The sequence below is a fragment of the Lycium ferocissimum genome, chromosome 7 (genome assembly GCF_029784015.1).
Source record: "Lycium ferocissimum isolate CSIRO_LF1 chromosome 7, AGI_CSIRO_Lferr_CH_V1, whole genome shotgun sequence".
NCBI classification, from domain to species: Eukaryota; Viridiplantae; Streptophyta; class Magnoliopsida; order Solanales; family Solanaceae; genus Lycium; species Lycium ferocissimum.
The window spans coordinates 28,109,436-28,125,262 of record NC_081348.1 but is presented as its reverse complement, the minus strand read 5'-3'; the positions used below and the strand labels follow the sequence as shown (position 1 = coordinate 28,125,262).

General features: G+C 33.2%; 1 protein-coding gene across 1 annotated transcript; it reads left to right on the top strand.

Annotated features, from left to right (window-relative positions):
* The first annotated feature begins 9,238 nt into the window (after nucleotides 1–9,238).
* Nucleotides 9,239–13,287, top strand: LOC132062081 (uncharacterized). The gene is made up of 3 exons (XM_059454726.1): nucleotides 9,239–9,355; nucleotides 11,267–11,488; nucleotides 13,189–13,287. The coding sequence occupies exons 1-3, from the start codon at nucleotides 9,272–9,274 to the stop codon at nucleotides 13,285–13,287; spliced, it is 405 nt and encodes a 134-aa protein (XP_059310709.1). The 5' UTR covers nucleotides 9,239–9,271.
* Nucleotides 13,288–15,827: the final 2,540 nt, after the last annotated feature.

Genomic DNA, 15,827 nt, shown 5'->3' with positions numbered 1-15,827 from the left:
TGGCTGAGTAACGCCTGGAGAGGATCTTGGGATCTTCTGTAATGCGGGTTGAACCTCAACTTTATCCTATCCGGACGAACCTTCCTTCGGAGCAGCGACTCTGAGATACTTGCTGCCTGTATATGAAAACTGGATTGGGAGCCTTCTCTGTTGACTCACGTGTGACCTGTCCTAATTGTCAAGTGTCATCATTTAACTGGTCCACATGCTAATTCCGAATTTCACCCGATACTGTGTTCACGAAGGAATATTTTCTATATGATTTTTTTATTGAGAGGAACAAGAGAAAATAAGCCTTAAGGAAACACCCGACGCCTTTTTCATTCAATCTCAAATTCTTGAAAATTCAAATAAACTCCCCAGCTATTTTTTAAAATTTCCTTCGCTCACTCTTCTCAATTGGTGACCTCACAACTAAGGGAAAAAAGGAAGATAAGAAATATGATGACTCAAGCTTCTTGGTTGGCGTGGTCCTTTGCTTTTTGGGAGGTCAAAGGAGATTATTTGAACCTTAGTTTGCTCTTTTTAATGATGAAGTTGAGGATCCAACACAAAGCACTAGCTTTGTGTATGGGAAAAATACAATTAGATAAAATGGTTAAAAACTACTGGCTAAGGCAAGAACACGTGGTAATAGGTAAGTCCAAACCACAAAAAGATTAGCGAAACACCCAATTCAATGTATGAATTAGGATTCAAGAAATCTCTACTCTTCCACATACACGCATTATTCGAAAAATTCTCTGTCCTTTTAAAATAAATAAAATACTCATTTCATCGTTTTAGAAAATTCAATTGCTTCAAAATATTCAATATTTTAGAAAGCATGTATTAACACTTCTTTTAAAATTTATCTTCGATGCTCAAATTAGTTGCGTGTTAATTAAATGAGATATTTAAAAAAAAGATAAATTGTATTTCCGAAAAATATTATTATGATAAGACTACTGTAGATAATAAAGTTCGCGTTGAGAAAATAATAATCAAGATAGGAAATATCGCAACAATCGTTATATTTGATTTCAAATATGAGTGTTACAATCTCTAGGAATCCTTTGATGTTTTAAAAAGCGTTTTTAGTACGAAACCCGGGCTAGCCAGAGGTAAACACATCGAATGCAATAATAAATTCGCCAAAATTGCTTTTGAAATTCAAGATCTTGAACTTGTGGCGATGTTTTATTTGAAGGCATTTTGGGGCGAGATCTATTATTCTTGAAACGACATTGTCTTGGCGTCGTCATTTGACATGTGGCTTAGCTTGGGCTCAAGGGCGGGAAATTGGACCATTAATTAAATCCATATTTATCACCCAAATAATTAACGATTATATTAATAAATATTTATTTGGCCTAATGTATGGGCGTACGGGCGGGCGTAAGTATCTTAAGTTTTAACTTCGGGGCGTTCGCCCAGATTCCAGGCATAAAATAAAAAAATAATTTAAAGAGCAGGGGTGGGAGAGTGTATCATACTTTATAAAAACCAAAGTTTGAGCCAAAATTTTCAAGGCACACTTTTAGTTAAGGCATATTTTTTTTAAAAAAGTTCTTAAATATCCGAAAAATTTTCTTACGTAATCAAATTATGCGTGAAAAAGTTCGAATCTTTAGTTTTCCTTGAGAGTTATCTTGGAGAAAGCTTTGCCTTGAACATTTTTTTTTTTTAATATTAAAAGCACTTTTTAGTTAAGGCATACTTTTAGTTATCCTTAATTAAAAATAAAAGCATTTTAAGCCTTATTTTTGGGTAGCGTAAACTAAATTATACCTTGAGGAAAAGTTATACGACACGACATGGCTTGATCTAACTTTTCAAGGCGCTTTTAGTTAAGGCATACTTTTGTGTCTTGGCGTCATTTAACAAACATAATTCGCCGTTAAAGTTTTGCCCCATAGCAAAACTTAAATTATGCCTACAATAAAATGATATTTTCTTAAGGAAGTTATCTTGGGAGGAACAATGCGACATTTTTTTTTTTAAACTTTTCATTTTAGTTAAGGCATACTTTTGGTTATTAAATGAGATTACGAAACTGAAATTGGATCATTAATTAAATCCATATTTATCGGACTTAAATAATTAACCCAAAATATTTATTTGGCCTAATATATCTTGAATTTAATATAATCCAAATTTCTTGTGAATTTAAATTTAATAAAATTTGTCTTCCACAACTACTACGTATTAAATATATTTCTTAAAGTTGCACAAGAATTTGAAAAAAAAAAAAAAAAAATGTGGACCGGAAGTAGTAAACATCTCAAACTCGATTAATTGTGTCTGCATGTATGAACATACGTATGATACCAGAAAAAACAAATTATTTACTTGTATTCTCTTTTTTCGTCTACTTTATTTTTGTAACTTTCAACAAAAAGTTCTGCCATTTGTGTACATCATGGGCCTTTTTTTTTTTTTTTTTCGGGGTCCCCAAAGAATGTGTTAGCATGCATCAAAAGAAAAGGCATTCTGCTTTTTAGGTAACACACACTCATGAAAAAGAAATGGGCATAGCATCTATGTCAAGGGGCCAAACACCTTAATTTGACCTTTAACAGATTGAAATATGAAGCTTCATTGCAAAGTTAGGATTTATGGACCGAACCATCTTTCTGTGTCATGATAAGATCATTGCTATGAAATTTATGCCTTTCCCCATTAAAAATGAAAAGGAAAAGATAGATAAAGATAGTACTGCAGTGGCGGAGCCATCTTTGTCCAAGGTGTGTTAATTGACAACTCTTGGCCAAAAAACTACATTATGAAATTAGGTAAAAATGTTCTTTTTCCCTTTTTTTTTTGTGTGTGTTTGTATATTATGTGTTGAATCCTATTAGTTTCTTCTTTTGTTAAATTTTCTTATATTTTGATTTTTTTAATCGAAAGTTCTGGCTCCGCCACATATAGTAGTAAGAGGGACAATCAATTACCAAGCTGTAACCAATCAGTGCCTTTGTATGGGCTTGGCGTTGGTCAATTTTGAGTCTCATGAAATTAGGTACATGGAATGTGTCCTGGCTTCTTCTTCACAAATTAGCTCTAAATCAACTCAATGTATGGTTCAAGAAAGTGAAGAGAAAACTCAAGTGGATGAACAATTGTCTAATTAACTACTCCCCATGAAGGTTTTACTTTTTCCTCTGTGTTTTGTATTACCAGAAAGGAGTTATTTATCTTAAATAAGAACACATTTTAATCTAATTTCTGGAAAATAACTTCCCTAGAGTATATAAGAACCAAGATTTGAAGCTTATGGGTTCGAGATTCTAATCCTTTTTATGTTACTAGGTTCTATATTAATAATTGGGACATACCCAATAAATTTGTTAAGACAAATTATAAGGTTTGGACCAAAGTTACTGATTTGGCTGAATCGATAACATATACAGTAGCTCCGCCATTGGATGAAAGTAATTTTTTGAAAAAATTAGTTAATTTGTCGCGTTAAAAAATTACTTATTTTTTCATAAAAAATGTTTTCCGTCGTCCCAAATATACCTTGAAGCGCAATTGGCTGATTGACTTTCCAGAATTTGAGATAGGGGGAAGATTCTATTTGGGATATTTGATACACACTTCCCACTCATATTTTTCTCCTGTTCATCCGGTTTTCTAATTAACCAACAATGGAAATGTTCTTTATCCTTTTCTTTGCCAAACTTGTCAACTTGTCGCATCTAAAATATAAGAAAATGTAACACAATATGACATTAGCCTGTCTACCTTTACAAGATAGCTAGGGATAAAGTCTGTGTACACTCTACCCTCCGTAGACTCATCTAATGGGATTATACTGGGTTTGTTGTTGTTGTTAACACAATATGGCATTAGCCTCTCATACTTCGTAACTATGTTCTCTTAGTAGAACTATTATGTATTTTACTAAGTAAAGAAACCGAAGAAATTGCACGAATTTCCCTTCAGATAGGCTGGTGTTTAATTTCTTCCCTTTAGTGATTGAATTATATCTAGTGGGCCATAAGTTCTTTAGTCATGCAGGGCATATGTAACTAGTGAGATATTATGATACGAAAATATAAACTTATGCCTCTCGAAAAAGATGTTTGTTATGAGGGTTAAAAATTAAAACCAGCACAAAATAGGAACAGAAGTGCCAATGACCCAAAGAAACCTTCAATACTTTGTTGTTGGTCCTCTCACAACTTCAAAGAGCCCAAGTAATGAAAGATCATTGGGTAGGCCTGGCGTCCACTTGGGCTATTACAAATTAATGTGGCCCAATTATATGGACTGAACTACATATCTCATTGATTTAATATGGGTTAAGCAACAATCATTATTGGGAAAAGGACACTGTGTGTCCACTCAGCCAAACTAATCCCACATTTAGCCACTGTTTGGGCTTAATCCCATTAGGTGTCCGTTCAGCCCAAAATAATGCCAAAAAATGGCCGATCGTCCCAAAATAATGCTAAGGTCGGTGCCCGAACAAGACATCGCTTAAAAAAAAAAAAAAGATTTTTCACTAAAGGGTTACACAGATATATATACATATGTTGGAATTATATATACACTTTATATACAAGAATTATACATTTTATATACATATGCTGGAATTAATCTTACATTTATTATACATAAATTATACATTAATTATACATTTATTATACACATATTATACAATAATGATATGATATTTATTTTTAACATATACAATAGTGATACATATTATATACCATAATGATACGGTTTCTATGATACATTTTTTATACGTATGATGCACTTTCTATACAAGACTGATATAGATTTGGCTACCAAATGGGAATAGTTTATGGGCTAATTTTTGGGTTTGGGAATAGATGAGCCAGCGCATGGGATTATTTATGGCTTAATGGCCATTTGTGTCCTTTTCTCATCATTATTTGCCAAGAAATATTCAGAGCACACTCATACGGCCGATCACAAAATCAGTAAAATGCAGTAGTCACAAAGAAGTATTTACGGTTTCCCATCTGTTAAAGTGCATTCTAACTGTTAGATTTTTGGGTTTTCCCTTCCTATGTGGAATTGGATTAATAAAACCCAATCCAATTTGGACCAGGTCAATTTTGCGCAAAAATTCTTCTATATGTAGGATCAATTTAGGTCTTATTTTCAGAACATAAGAGTGAATTCATAGCAGCCACATAGAGAGAAAAACGTGAGAAAGAAAGCAAATTTTCGTCCGTAAATTTTCTGCTTCTGACAATCTCACTTTAAATTGCGTTTTCCGATTCGTTAACCGTTGGATCATGCTGAAATTTGAACTGGGGGTTCTCAATATCCGGTTCTTAGATTTCAATGGTGGAGATCGGATTTAATGGTCTGTAGCTCTAGTTTTCGAGTACGAATAGTAGCTCGTTTTTGGGGGTGATTTCTCTCCTTTCTTCACTAGTTTTGGTGCTATCTTTTATGTATTGTTGCTCCGTGCTTGGCTTTGTTGTTGTAGCCATTTGGAGAACATTGTTGTAACTCTTGTTGATTATAGTGGAGTTTTTGTGGGCCGGAGGTCCCGTGGATGTTTCCTCTTCACCTTGAAGGGGTTTTACCACGTAAATTTGGTATCTCTTCCATTCAATTTATTTTTACTTGCTTTGCTATTTTATTGTTGGTATAGTTGCTGCCTGGATTTCCATTTGTGCTAGTGTTTATTGTCTTCTCTTGGTTCAAATAGTGTGGGAAGTTTCGACTTGGGTATTTCTTCCACTGTTACCTCGTCGTGCAATTTGGTTATTGCTTGTTTCTTCCCAAAACTAACCGCTATTTATTCTACAGTTGTGCATGAAGAAGTAGTAGCTTTACTATATGTCAAGGCTTTAATTCTGTTTGTAACGCTCAATTGCTGCAGCCACAGAGTATAACGGACAATTACACCTGGTAAACGGAACAAGTGCATGAATGTACGGTTTACAAAGTCAACATCTCCGAAACGAGCATAATACATCACCCAAAAGGCAATTCAGAACTAGAATCAGTGTTCACGAGATAATATGTATACATTTTAAGTCTTTTTGTATGTGCATATATAGTTTGAGCCAAAAGTAATCATGAGTTCAATTGAACCGTTGAACATGCCCTTATACTATGTTCATAGACAACAATGACTTACCAGTAGCATCCAACGAGCAGTGTGGCCGCCAAAGATGTCAGAAGCAATGACAAGCCAGCATATATAGTTTGAGGCAAAAGTCATCATGAGTTCAATTGAACCGTTGAACATGCCCTTATAATATGTTCATAGTGTTGGGTGTGCGAACAAAGGTAGCTGAAAAGAAAAAAGAGCTACGTATAAGGAATTAGATGCTCTTAATGATGTGAGGCCTTTTGGGAAAACCGTGCGGGCTTGGCCCAAAGCGGACAATATCGTCTCATGTTAGAGTATCTTTGGGCTGTTTTAGCCCAACACATAGACAACGAGGACTTACCAGTAGCATCCAACGAGCAGTGTGGCCGCCAAAGATGTCAGAAGCAATGACAAGCCAGATGAACATCAGGATATCAGAGACAAGCAGGTAACGGCTATACAAGCTCCTTTGCCTTGTTAACATGGCTCCCAACCAGAAAGTGCCAAAGCCTTTTGTGGTACCTGCCAAATAGCTGAAAATAAAACTGCAGAACAAAATATGACTATCTAGGAACATTCTTCAAATATGGAATTGAGAGCAGCAACTAAAAGGCTAATTCGATACTATTGAGGATTCAGCAAGAGGCAAAATAATGTAGGAATCTAACAAAGCAAAGCAAATTGCTTTGCCATATTGGAACAGACTTCAGGGGTAATTTATCTAAGTGCACCCTCCATAATTTGGTCATATTTCTTATTTTCTGTCATTTATAATCCATACTTGGTGCAAATGTTGAAACTCAAAAGTGCAAAAACATAGTAATACTTGGTGCAAATGTTGAAACTCAAAAGTGCAAAAACATAGTAATAACTAGCCAAGATTGCACAAATCAAGATTCAAACACCCAAAGCTAGTCATATTGGGCAATTTCTCGCATTCATAAGGTAAGCATCCTGGGAATTCTAACTGCTCAATCCTAACTGCTCATGTACAATACCCATTACTCTACAAAATTTTAAAACAATGAGGTTGTCAGAAAACTAGCTACATGATCGTTGTAGCCACTTTCAGCTAACTGCAAGAGTAAAACAAAATGTTATGGAGAATGACTACGTCTTATGTCATTAGTTCATCCAATTCCAATGCCCTTGACTTGTACTAGCAGCACATTCAGGTAAGAAAATCTCACAGGTCCTTTGTATCAGAATTTTCACCCAGAGAGTTCCAAACAATTAGGAGATTCAAATTCAAAATGGAAATCAATAGCTTATACCGCAGCTAATAACTACTGATTATTGTAACTAAGGATAACAAAATCATAAGTATCCACAATCAACCAAAAGCCCCTCTCTGTACACAATCAAAGACTACAAAATTCAGGTTGCTTAGAACAATAGAAATCTGAACATTTACTATCTTTTGAGTCTTACTCTTGATCAATTTCGAAAAGTTATTTGGTAAAAGGCCAACAGAAGCCCCTAAGAAATAGGCAGCAGTCATCAAATATAACATAAAAATCTTAATCTTTATAACTCGGAAAATTGTTCGAACTTGTTTTCCTAGTGATATAAATAGTTATAGCTAACGTTGTTCTATGTGGGATTTGACTCCGGACTTCTAAACCGGATTATACTTGCAGCGACCGCTTATACTTATTAGGATTAGAGTTGAGTTAGTTATGAATAGAAGAAACTTAGACGTCATATTAAATTTAAAATTTCGTGTATAAGTTGTGCTCAATATAAAATAATCAATTTAGTTGCCCTAACCATTCAACTAATGTTAGTTGATCTTGATATTTTAACTCTAAAAATAATAAGAAAATATGTGGAGTTGTGAAATTCTCTAATACTTTCTGACTTTGTGATCTATCAGTTAAGTATAAACATGACAATATGACGTGACATTTGTTAAAAGTATGTATAGTAATGCTGTTATATTAGTTATGTTGGCATTATATTATCCACTATTTGGTGGGTGTAAAAAAAGCATGGAAGGAAAAATGAAGTTTAAAGCAAAGTTCCACATTTGAAAGAGATTTCAAGGGCAATTTTGTCTTTAACCATGCTTATGCATTTATTAATAGCCTTGGTATATTAAAAGCATGGTTTTCTCAGCTTATTAAAGGGTTGATAACTAATACTTGCATTAGTTATCGAATTTGAAAAAGTATCCAAACAAGGAATTGATTGAAAAAGCTAATGCATGCATTATTTTCTCTAATGCATCCTACCAGATGACCCTAGGTGAAATTAGTGGTAAGAAATATAAATATATGTTATTTGTTTGGACCGAGTTAAAATTAAGAATTCGAGAAAATGATCCTCATAAACGTGATATCATGTCTTTTGACCTGCGGCATGAAATCTGCAAAAATCTTTGAATGATTACGTAAACCTTTGAATGATATGGTTTCCTTTTTTAAAATTTTTGGAAAATAATTCTAGATATTAGAAGCAGAAGATTAGACAAAATATAGGTGCAGAATTTATGATTTTGTTTTTATAAGTAATTCATACTTCATGAATTATGAAAAAAGCACCTTTCTAAAATTATTTTTTGGAAGAAGTATTGTTTCTTATACTAGCTTGTTTTATGGTTTTGGACTTTTAACACATTTGGTCCGTCAGCCAAAAATAATTATAGCCTCTAGCCAAATATTCACTAATTATGTATATATATTTAATTATTTTCACGTTTATTTTATTTAGTGCGATGATGATATGAAATGAATTTAATTGAAAGTAGGGATTCATAGCTTACCCGAATTCATTTGGGACTGAGGCGTAATTATTGTTATCCTAGTAATTTTGAACAGCATGTCATAATTTTCCATGTTTTTTTAATTCTTTAAGTTTCTTGATTAGGAAAATGCTAGAATCTTAAATTGCCCCTTTCCTGCTTTTTTTTAGAACAATCAAGTAGACATAAAATAAAATTTCGCTCAGCTAATTAAAGGAATCATAGAAGATATATACAGATCTGAAATAGGGTAACGCGCTATTGCCCGTCAACGAATTATTGAATTAATCAATATTTTTTCCTTAACACGATTTCGGCGCATGCTTATAAAAATTATATATAGATAATAATTATGTCCAGTTGTTATAAATTAAATTATCGCTTAAAAAAGTTTATATAATAGTTGGGTGCTACTAGTCATTTTAATTAACACAAGCTTCGAGAGAGAAAATTAAACAAAGATGGACAGGGCGAAAATGAGAAGAGGGCTGGTGATGCTCACATTTATGGTAATTTGCACTCACCGGCCGGCTACGGCACAAGAGGTAAACTCATGTTATAAAATTTTGTTGCCTTTATTAATTGTTAAAAGAAAGTTGTAATTGGAATATAGAGGTTTTAGAAAGTTCATAGTTCAACTGTAAATCAGTTGACGAAAAAGTATACCATTCATCGTTTCCACCAAACTATATTAACATAGTATAGTATTATGTTGAGAAAAGGACATAAATGGTCCCTTAACTATGAGAGTAGGTTCAAAATAGTCCCTTAACTATGCACTTAATGGTTTTGGTCCTTTAAGTTTGCCATAAGTTAACACAAATGGTCCCTTAACTATGAGGGTTGGTTAAAAATAGTCCCTTAAGTATGCACTTAACGGTTTTGGTCCTTAAGTTTAACAAAAGTTAACAGTTTTAGTCTCCGACAAACTATTCATCGAACTCTGTTTGTTAGATTTGACGAGAACTGTAAAAAAAAAAAGGAAAAAACTAGCGAGAACTCACATCTAGAGGTACACATTATTAAAGAAACGGTCAAATATCTCGAGACGAAATCGAGGACATCAGTCGGTTATAGGAAAAAATCTACAGACTTGATAATATCAGAAAGTGGTGTCTCAAAACACAAAGACCAACGGACTCTATCGATTAAAACCGGGGGAATCCATCGGCTAAATAAAATACACTGGACTTTACAAATAAATTAGAAATAGCAGAAACTAAAAAAGTTGTCACTACCAAAAACAAGCGAAAAAACGACCGACGGAAACCAATGGATAAAATCGAGAGACACTATTTTTTTAATTTTTTTTTAATTTTTATTGTTCTTTACGAAAACCAACGGAAGTCCATCGGTTATTTTTGAGGAAAAATGCGTGGAAACTATTTTTTTCAAAAAAGAATCACTACACTGGAAGTATTTAATTTTCTCGAGTTTTCAGTAAAAACGAATCTAGTGTATTTTACTTAGCGAATGAACTCCCTCGATTTAAATCAACAAAGTTCGCCGGTCTTTGTGTTCCGAGACACTATTTTCTGACATTATCAAGTCTGTAGTTTTTTCCTATAACCGACTAACGTCCTTCGGTTTTGTCTCGAGTTATTTAACCGATCTAGAGTTCTCGCTAATTTTTCCTTTTTTTTATAGTTCTTCATCAAATCTAACAAACGTAGTTCGATGAATAATTTGTCGAGACTAAATGGTAACTTTGGCGAACTTAAAGGACCAAAACTATTAAGTGCATACTTAAGGGACTATTTTTAACCAACCTTCATAGTTGGGACCATTTTTGTTAACTATGGCAAACTTAAAGGACCAAAATTATCTGCATAGTTAAGGGACTATTTTGAATCTACTATCATAGTTAAGGGACTGTTTTTGTCCTTTTCTCGTATTATGTTTGCCTAAGTGATAGACGATTGAGGTGAGAACCATGACGTTATGGCCGACTTGTATTGCACCTTAACTATTTCACAGTGTACCTGTCATCTATCATAAGCATAACTATCGAGTAACTTTAGTCAAAGGCTTAGACACCTATATATCATTTTTAATTTTTGGAATTTGATCTCTGGTCTCCGAGTTTTTCACTCACTTCTACTAATGAGCTGAGAATGTATATATATTACTCTATCTGTTTCAATTTATGTGATACCTTTCGGATTTCAAGATTCAAATAAGTCTTTTTTTGACCGTAATTTTGATACTTATAGTACTTTGTACGTAGTTTTCAAATGTATAAATATTATTTTCATAAAATTTTAAGATTTCGTGTCGGATTCACAGTCAAAATTAGGCTCTTTGACTCGAAATCTGAACTGAACCACATAAATTGGGACAAAGGGAGTATATATTATTAACCATTGTCAAGTGAAAAAGATGCATATACTACCACACGTCATGCATTTACTAAAATCTTGCTAAAAACTTGCTATAAATGGACATATAAATTGCAGGAATTAGCATCTGAACCCAAAAGTTGCATGAAGTTCCTGTCATGCGTGAAGAACCCAAAGAGCAGCTGCATAACGGAATGCTGCAACTCATTCAACTTCAAGGCTACCGCCGTTACAAGATGCAACTGCTGGCGTAGTGCCGTGCGAACAGATAAACAAGCTTTGACCGCTCTTCAAAATTATTGCGCCGTTGACCCTCCTCCTTGTTCAGTGCCTCACCCAGTAAGTACATACTACTCCTTCCCGTCCATTTTACTTGTCAAGTTCTTTTTTTTTTTTTTTTTTTTCTTCACACCTCTTAACAAAACATTAACTAAAAATGTACTTTGACTAAATTATTCTTATTTATTCTTTAATCTCAATTTAATACTATTATCTTTTTCACCATATTTATTGAGTAAAGGTAAAGGTGGAAACTAATAGTTAATTATATTATATTTTTCATTTTCTAAAATAACAACTATTTTGGACCATCTATATTTAGTAAGGACAACAGATAAAGTGCTCTGGAGGGAGTAATAAATTACTTTTTTCGATCCATATAATTATATGGTAGCTAGTTTTAGCGTTTACATTTAGTGCGAAATAAATGATTTTTGTACATAATCAAGAAGCGATTAATTATTACTCCCGTCGCCCCAATTTATGTGAAGGTGTTTAACTGGTCACAGAGTTTAAAAATGAATGACTGACTTTTGAAATTTGTGGTTTTTAATAAGCTATATATATTTGTGTGAAAATAGAGAGTTTAAAGTAAAATTGTTATTAATTAATATAGAAATATGTCATTCTTTTTAATTTTGGACTGATTAAAAAGAAAAGAGTGTTACATAAATTGGCACGGGGGAGTATTTTTTCAAATTTAGCTTTATTTAGATAACTGTTGGGATTTACATACCCAAGAAATTATAGTAAATAGGTTTAATTAAAAATAATTTAGTCAAAATACCTCAACCTTTTAAGGATGAGTGAATTTCTTAAGGGGTGTGCCCAAGCTAACACACCTTTTTATGAGAAAGTAAATTTAAGTTTTATTCATCGATGATAGTATAAGTGATATTTATCTAATCATATACACTTATAAAGTAATATAAGTAAATATGTATGATAAAACTTAATTTAGTACCTAATTACAATAACGCCTAATCAACAATCGCGAATACATTAATAATGTAAAATCAAAATGGAAGAGTGCTCGGAGAGTTTCCCTTTTATATTTTTGTTTTGTCAACTCTTTTTTCATAAATTTCAGAAACGAATTTGTAATTCATTTTATTAGAGAAGTTGTCGTGCATCGGTGTGTAAAAGTTTTTAAAGGGGTTTAAATAGTCCCGAGTTACTTTATTCATTGCCTTAAGATTTTGAGATGGACGCTCAGATTCTTTCACATGATATCAGAGCCAACTTTTGATGGATCGGTTTGCAAAATCATTTTTCTCTCGTCGTGTTGCAATTGATATGGGCTTTTTATGTCTCTGTATGGTCAGCCCATCAAGTCATTAATGTGCCTCGCTATGGGCTTCTCTTTCAAATCAGCCCAAATTCACATGTAATATCAGAATAATAATGTAAATTGGAAATAAAAACTTGGCGCTTAAATTTCACTTTTAATAAGTGTTGAAATGAGTTTAAACGATCTTAGGTTACTCCGCTAGTCACTGTCTTAAGATTTTGGGTTGGATACTTAGATTCTTTGTCAACACATCCGAGATATTCTTCCTTGAATGTACATTTTATTACTGTAACAAATAAGATGTAAAGTATATTAATTACTACAAAAGGAAGGAGAAAACAAGAACAAATGAATTCAACGTTTTTTATTTGTCGTCTGAACATATATAGTACTAGTAACTAATTAAATACGATGTACTCTATCAATTAGTTTCACCCTCACAACAAAATGTAATGTGAAAATAAAGCAGCTGCAAGAGGTGGCGGAAACCAGAGAGGCTATAGACAACAAGCTCAGTGGCAGCAAACAACAAGTGGAAAAGGTGGCTACTTGTTGTGCAAAGGATTAAGAAAAGATAAAGAATTGCATGTTTAACACGGTCTCAATTGACCAATGTTGCCCAACATTCAATATTATGCTTGGAAGTAACTGCGGCTGCTACAATTACGCCAATGATTTAGACAATCAAGTTCTCATTACACTTGAGAGTTACTGTGATGTCACCAATCCTTGCAAGAGTCTTCAAGTAATTAAGTCCCCTCTTTTTTCTCTTAATTATTTTCATATCAATTATCATGAGTGAGTCCTTCATTCTATATATGCCTCTTATCATATTTTAGAAATTTCCTAAAGCGTATTAACTAATGCATGTGTTTATGTTGGTTTCAGGTGATGTAGGATTTTGAAAGGGGGATTAATTAAGACACTGTTTAAGTTTTATTGTATGATGAACAACAAAAATATGCTTGATTTCCGAGTTCAAAACTGGTCCAGTTACAATTTGCACTCATGTAAAATGTTGTTATAAATATATGATCCATTTTGGGAGTGTGACATTGATTATTTCCACACTATATGTTTCGGTTTCTATAGATAGCAACTCATGCTGATATGACTAGTTTTAGTCCTCGAAGAAAAGCCATGCAGTAGTTCCACTTCAGTGTGGTTAATTTATGTGTTTTCTGGCATCATAGAAATCAACTGTCTTATCTCCATTCAGAACGCTATCAATGCTGAGCTTATAAAAACCTTTATGTGGAGGATGCCAATTCCAACTTGAATTACTTTCCGGAAATGAGTAGTATGTTCCTTACTAGTTAATGATTTATACTCCTAATGGTCACATCATGACCTTCTTAGACGACATTATGTCATTTGTATTCCAAGGTGTGCACAAAAACCTTCTAGTCGATATGCATTATTAGGATGATTGTTATTTCTATTGATCAAGGTTATCGATATGAACATTAGTTAAGATTACATCAAACTAGCTGCCCAACTTTAGATGGACTAATTTGGATCATGTCCAAATCGATTATTTGCCATGAAAATATGTTCAGTCCACTCCGTCCAAGTTTGGGAGAATTGAAACTTTGCAAGGATCATATTTACACGGGTTAATTTTGCTATCCGTACTACTTAAGAATGTGATTTAATTAATTTTCCATCCGTAAGGACTGCACGACTATCATCGCCCAAAAAGACACAACTCTGTATGAAACATAAGATTGAGATTACTTGAAGTTCTAGAAATCAATACAAGAATGGAGCAAGACATGAAAAATACTTGGGTCGAAATTCGCCATGCATGTTCTCTTTTTATGTTAGTTTCTTATCTTTCCGTCATGTCTATAGTGTTTCATCCATCCAAAAGTAACGGAGAACTTGACAAAGGACCAATTTTTTTTAAAAAAAATTCAATCCATCATCCCCAGCTATATTGGACCAAATTTTGTTCACTTTTCTACCTATAGGATGAATTATGTTTACCTCTGGTATTAGAAAGATGTACTAAGACTTTGGATTAAACTTACTTAGGTTACAAATGGACAAAACAACTAGGTTACAAACTAGCTAGTACTACATTATAAGCAGAAAATGCAAGTAGATGATTTTAGGAGTGCTAGTTAGCAATAAGGAGTTACTGGTCTAGATCGATTAGAGTAACATAACGGGACTAATTTGCTTTATTGTCAGTCAAAACTACTACACTAATTTGCTTTACGGTTCAAACAACTAATCAATAATTATTCACCATACAAGTTGATCTTTTACTAGAGGTTAGAGTAATAATATTTAGATCCAACATAGGGAACTGTGAAAAATTAATCAATATCAACTTGTATCTATGGTACTACTAAGAAAAAGAGGGTTATTGACCCAAGTAAGCTATTATTTAAGACAATTCACCAAAATAATACGTTTTTAAAAAAATCTACAGAACTAGAATAAACGTATTCCTGAGTAACGTATTAGGAATTATTTTATTCAAAAATTCCAACGGGAAAAAAAGCTAGGGGTTAACGGTGTTAAAAGCTAATTCGTGACTGTGAGTAACGTATTATGCCTTATAATGCATCACAAAGACCTTTAGAGAATCCATGTACTACAATCCTTTCACGTAATCCGACATTGATTGATGTTAAAGTCGTAACTCGAGGTTACGTATTTAGGATAAAACGAATCGACGCTACGTTTCTACCGAAACTAGGTACGAACACCTAATCTTGCGCAGAATCCCGCAAATGGGAAATCCTTCGATCGATTTGACTATAAAACGTGATCAATAGTTACGCTTTTTAATTGTAAAACGTGACACACAAATAACGACATCGTGCTAAAGTCCCTCTTCCTCACTTTTGAACAAAACCATGATCATTATAAAATATAGTATGAAACGAATGTTCAAACACATTCCAACAATTTTCAAAGAAAAGCTTCTACTTGTGTGGCCTATTGTTGGAACAACATTAAAAAATTCAATAGGTATGCGAGTTAATTAAGTCAAATATGTTGTAATATGTTAAAATAATACTATAGTTTTAATTTATTTTTCCTTTTTTTTTTAATAATAATAATAAAAATGTCTTATTTTCGCTTAGGTAAAGA

Bases quoted from the DNA above. Each gene is read 5' to 3' on its own strand.
- LOC132062081 (XM_059454726.1), top strand. From the start codon at position 9,272: ATGGACAGGGCGAAAATGAGAAGAGGGCTGGTGATGCTCACATTTATG. The intron at 9,356-11,266 runs GTAAACTCATGT...TATAAATTGCAG, and splicing joins GGCCGGCTACGGCACAAGAG to GAATTAGCATCTGAACCCAA. The intron at 11,489-13,188 runs GTAAGTACATAC...AAAATAAAGCAG, and splicing joins CTTGTTCAGTGCCTCACCCA to CTGCAAGAGGTGGCGGAAAC.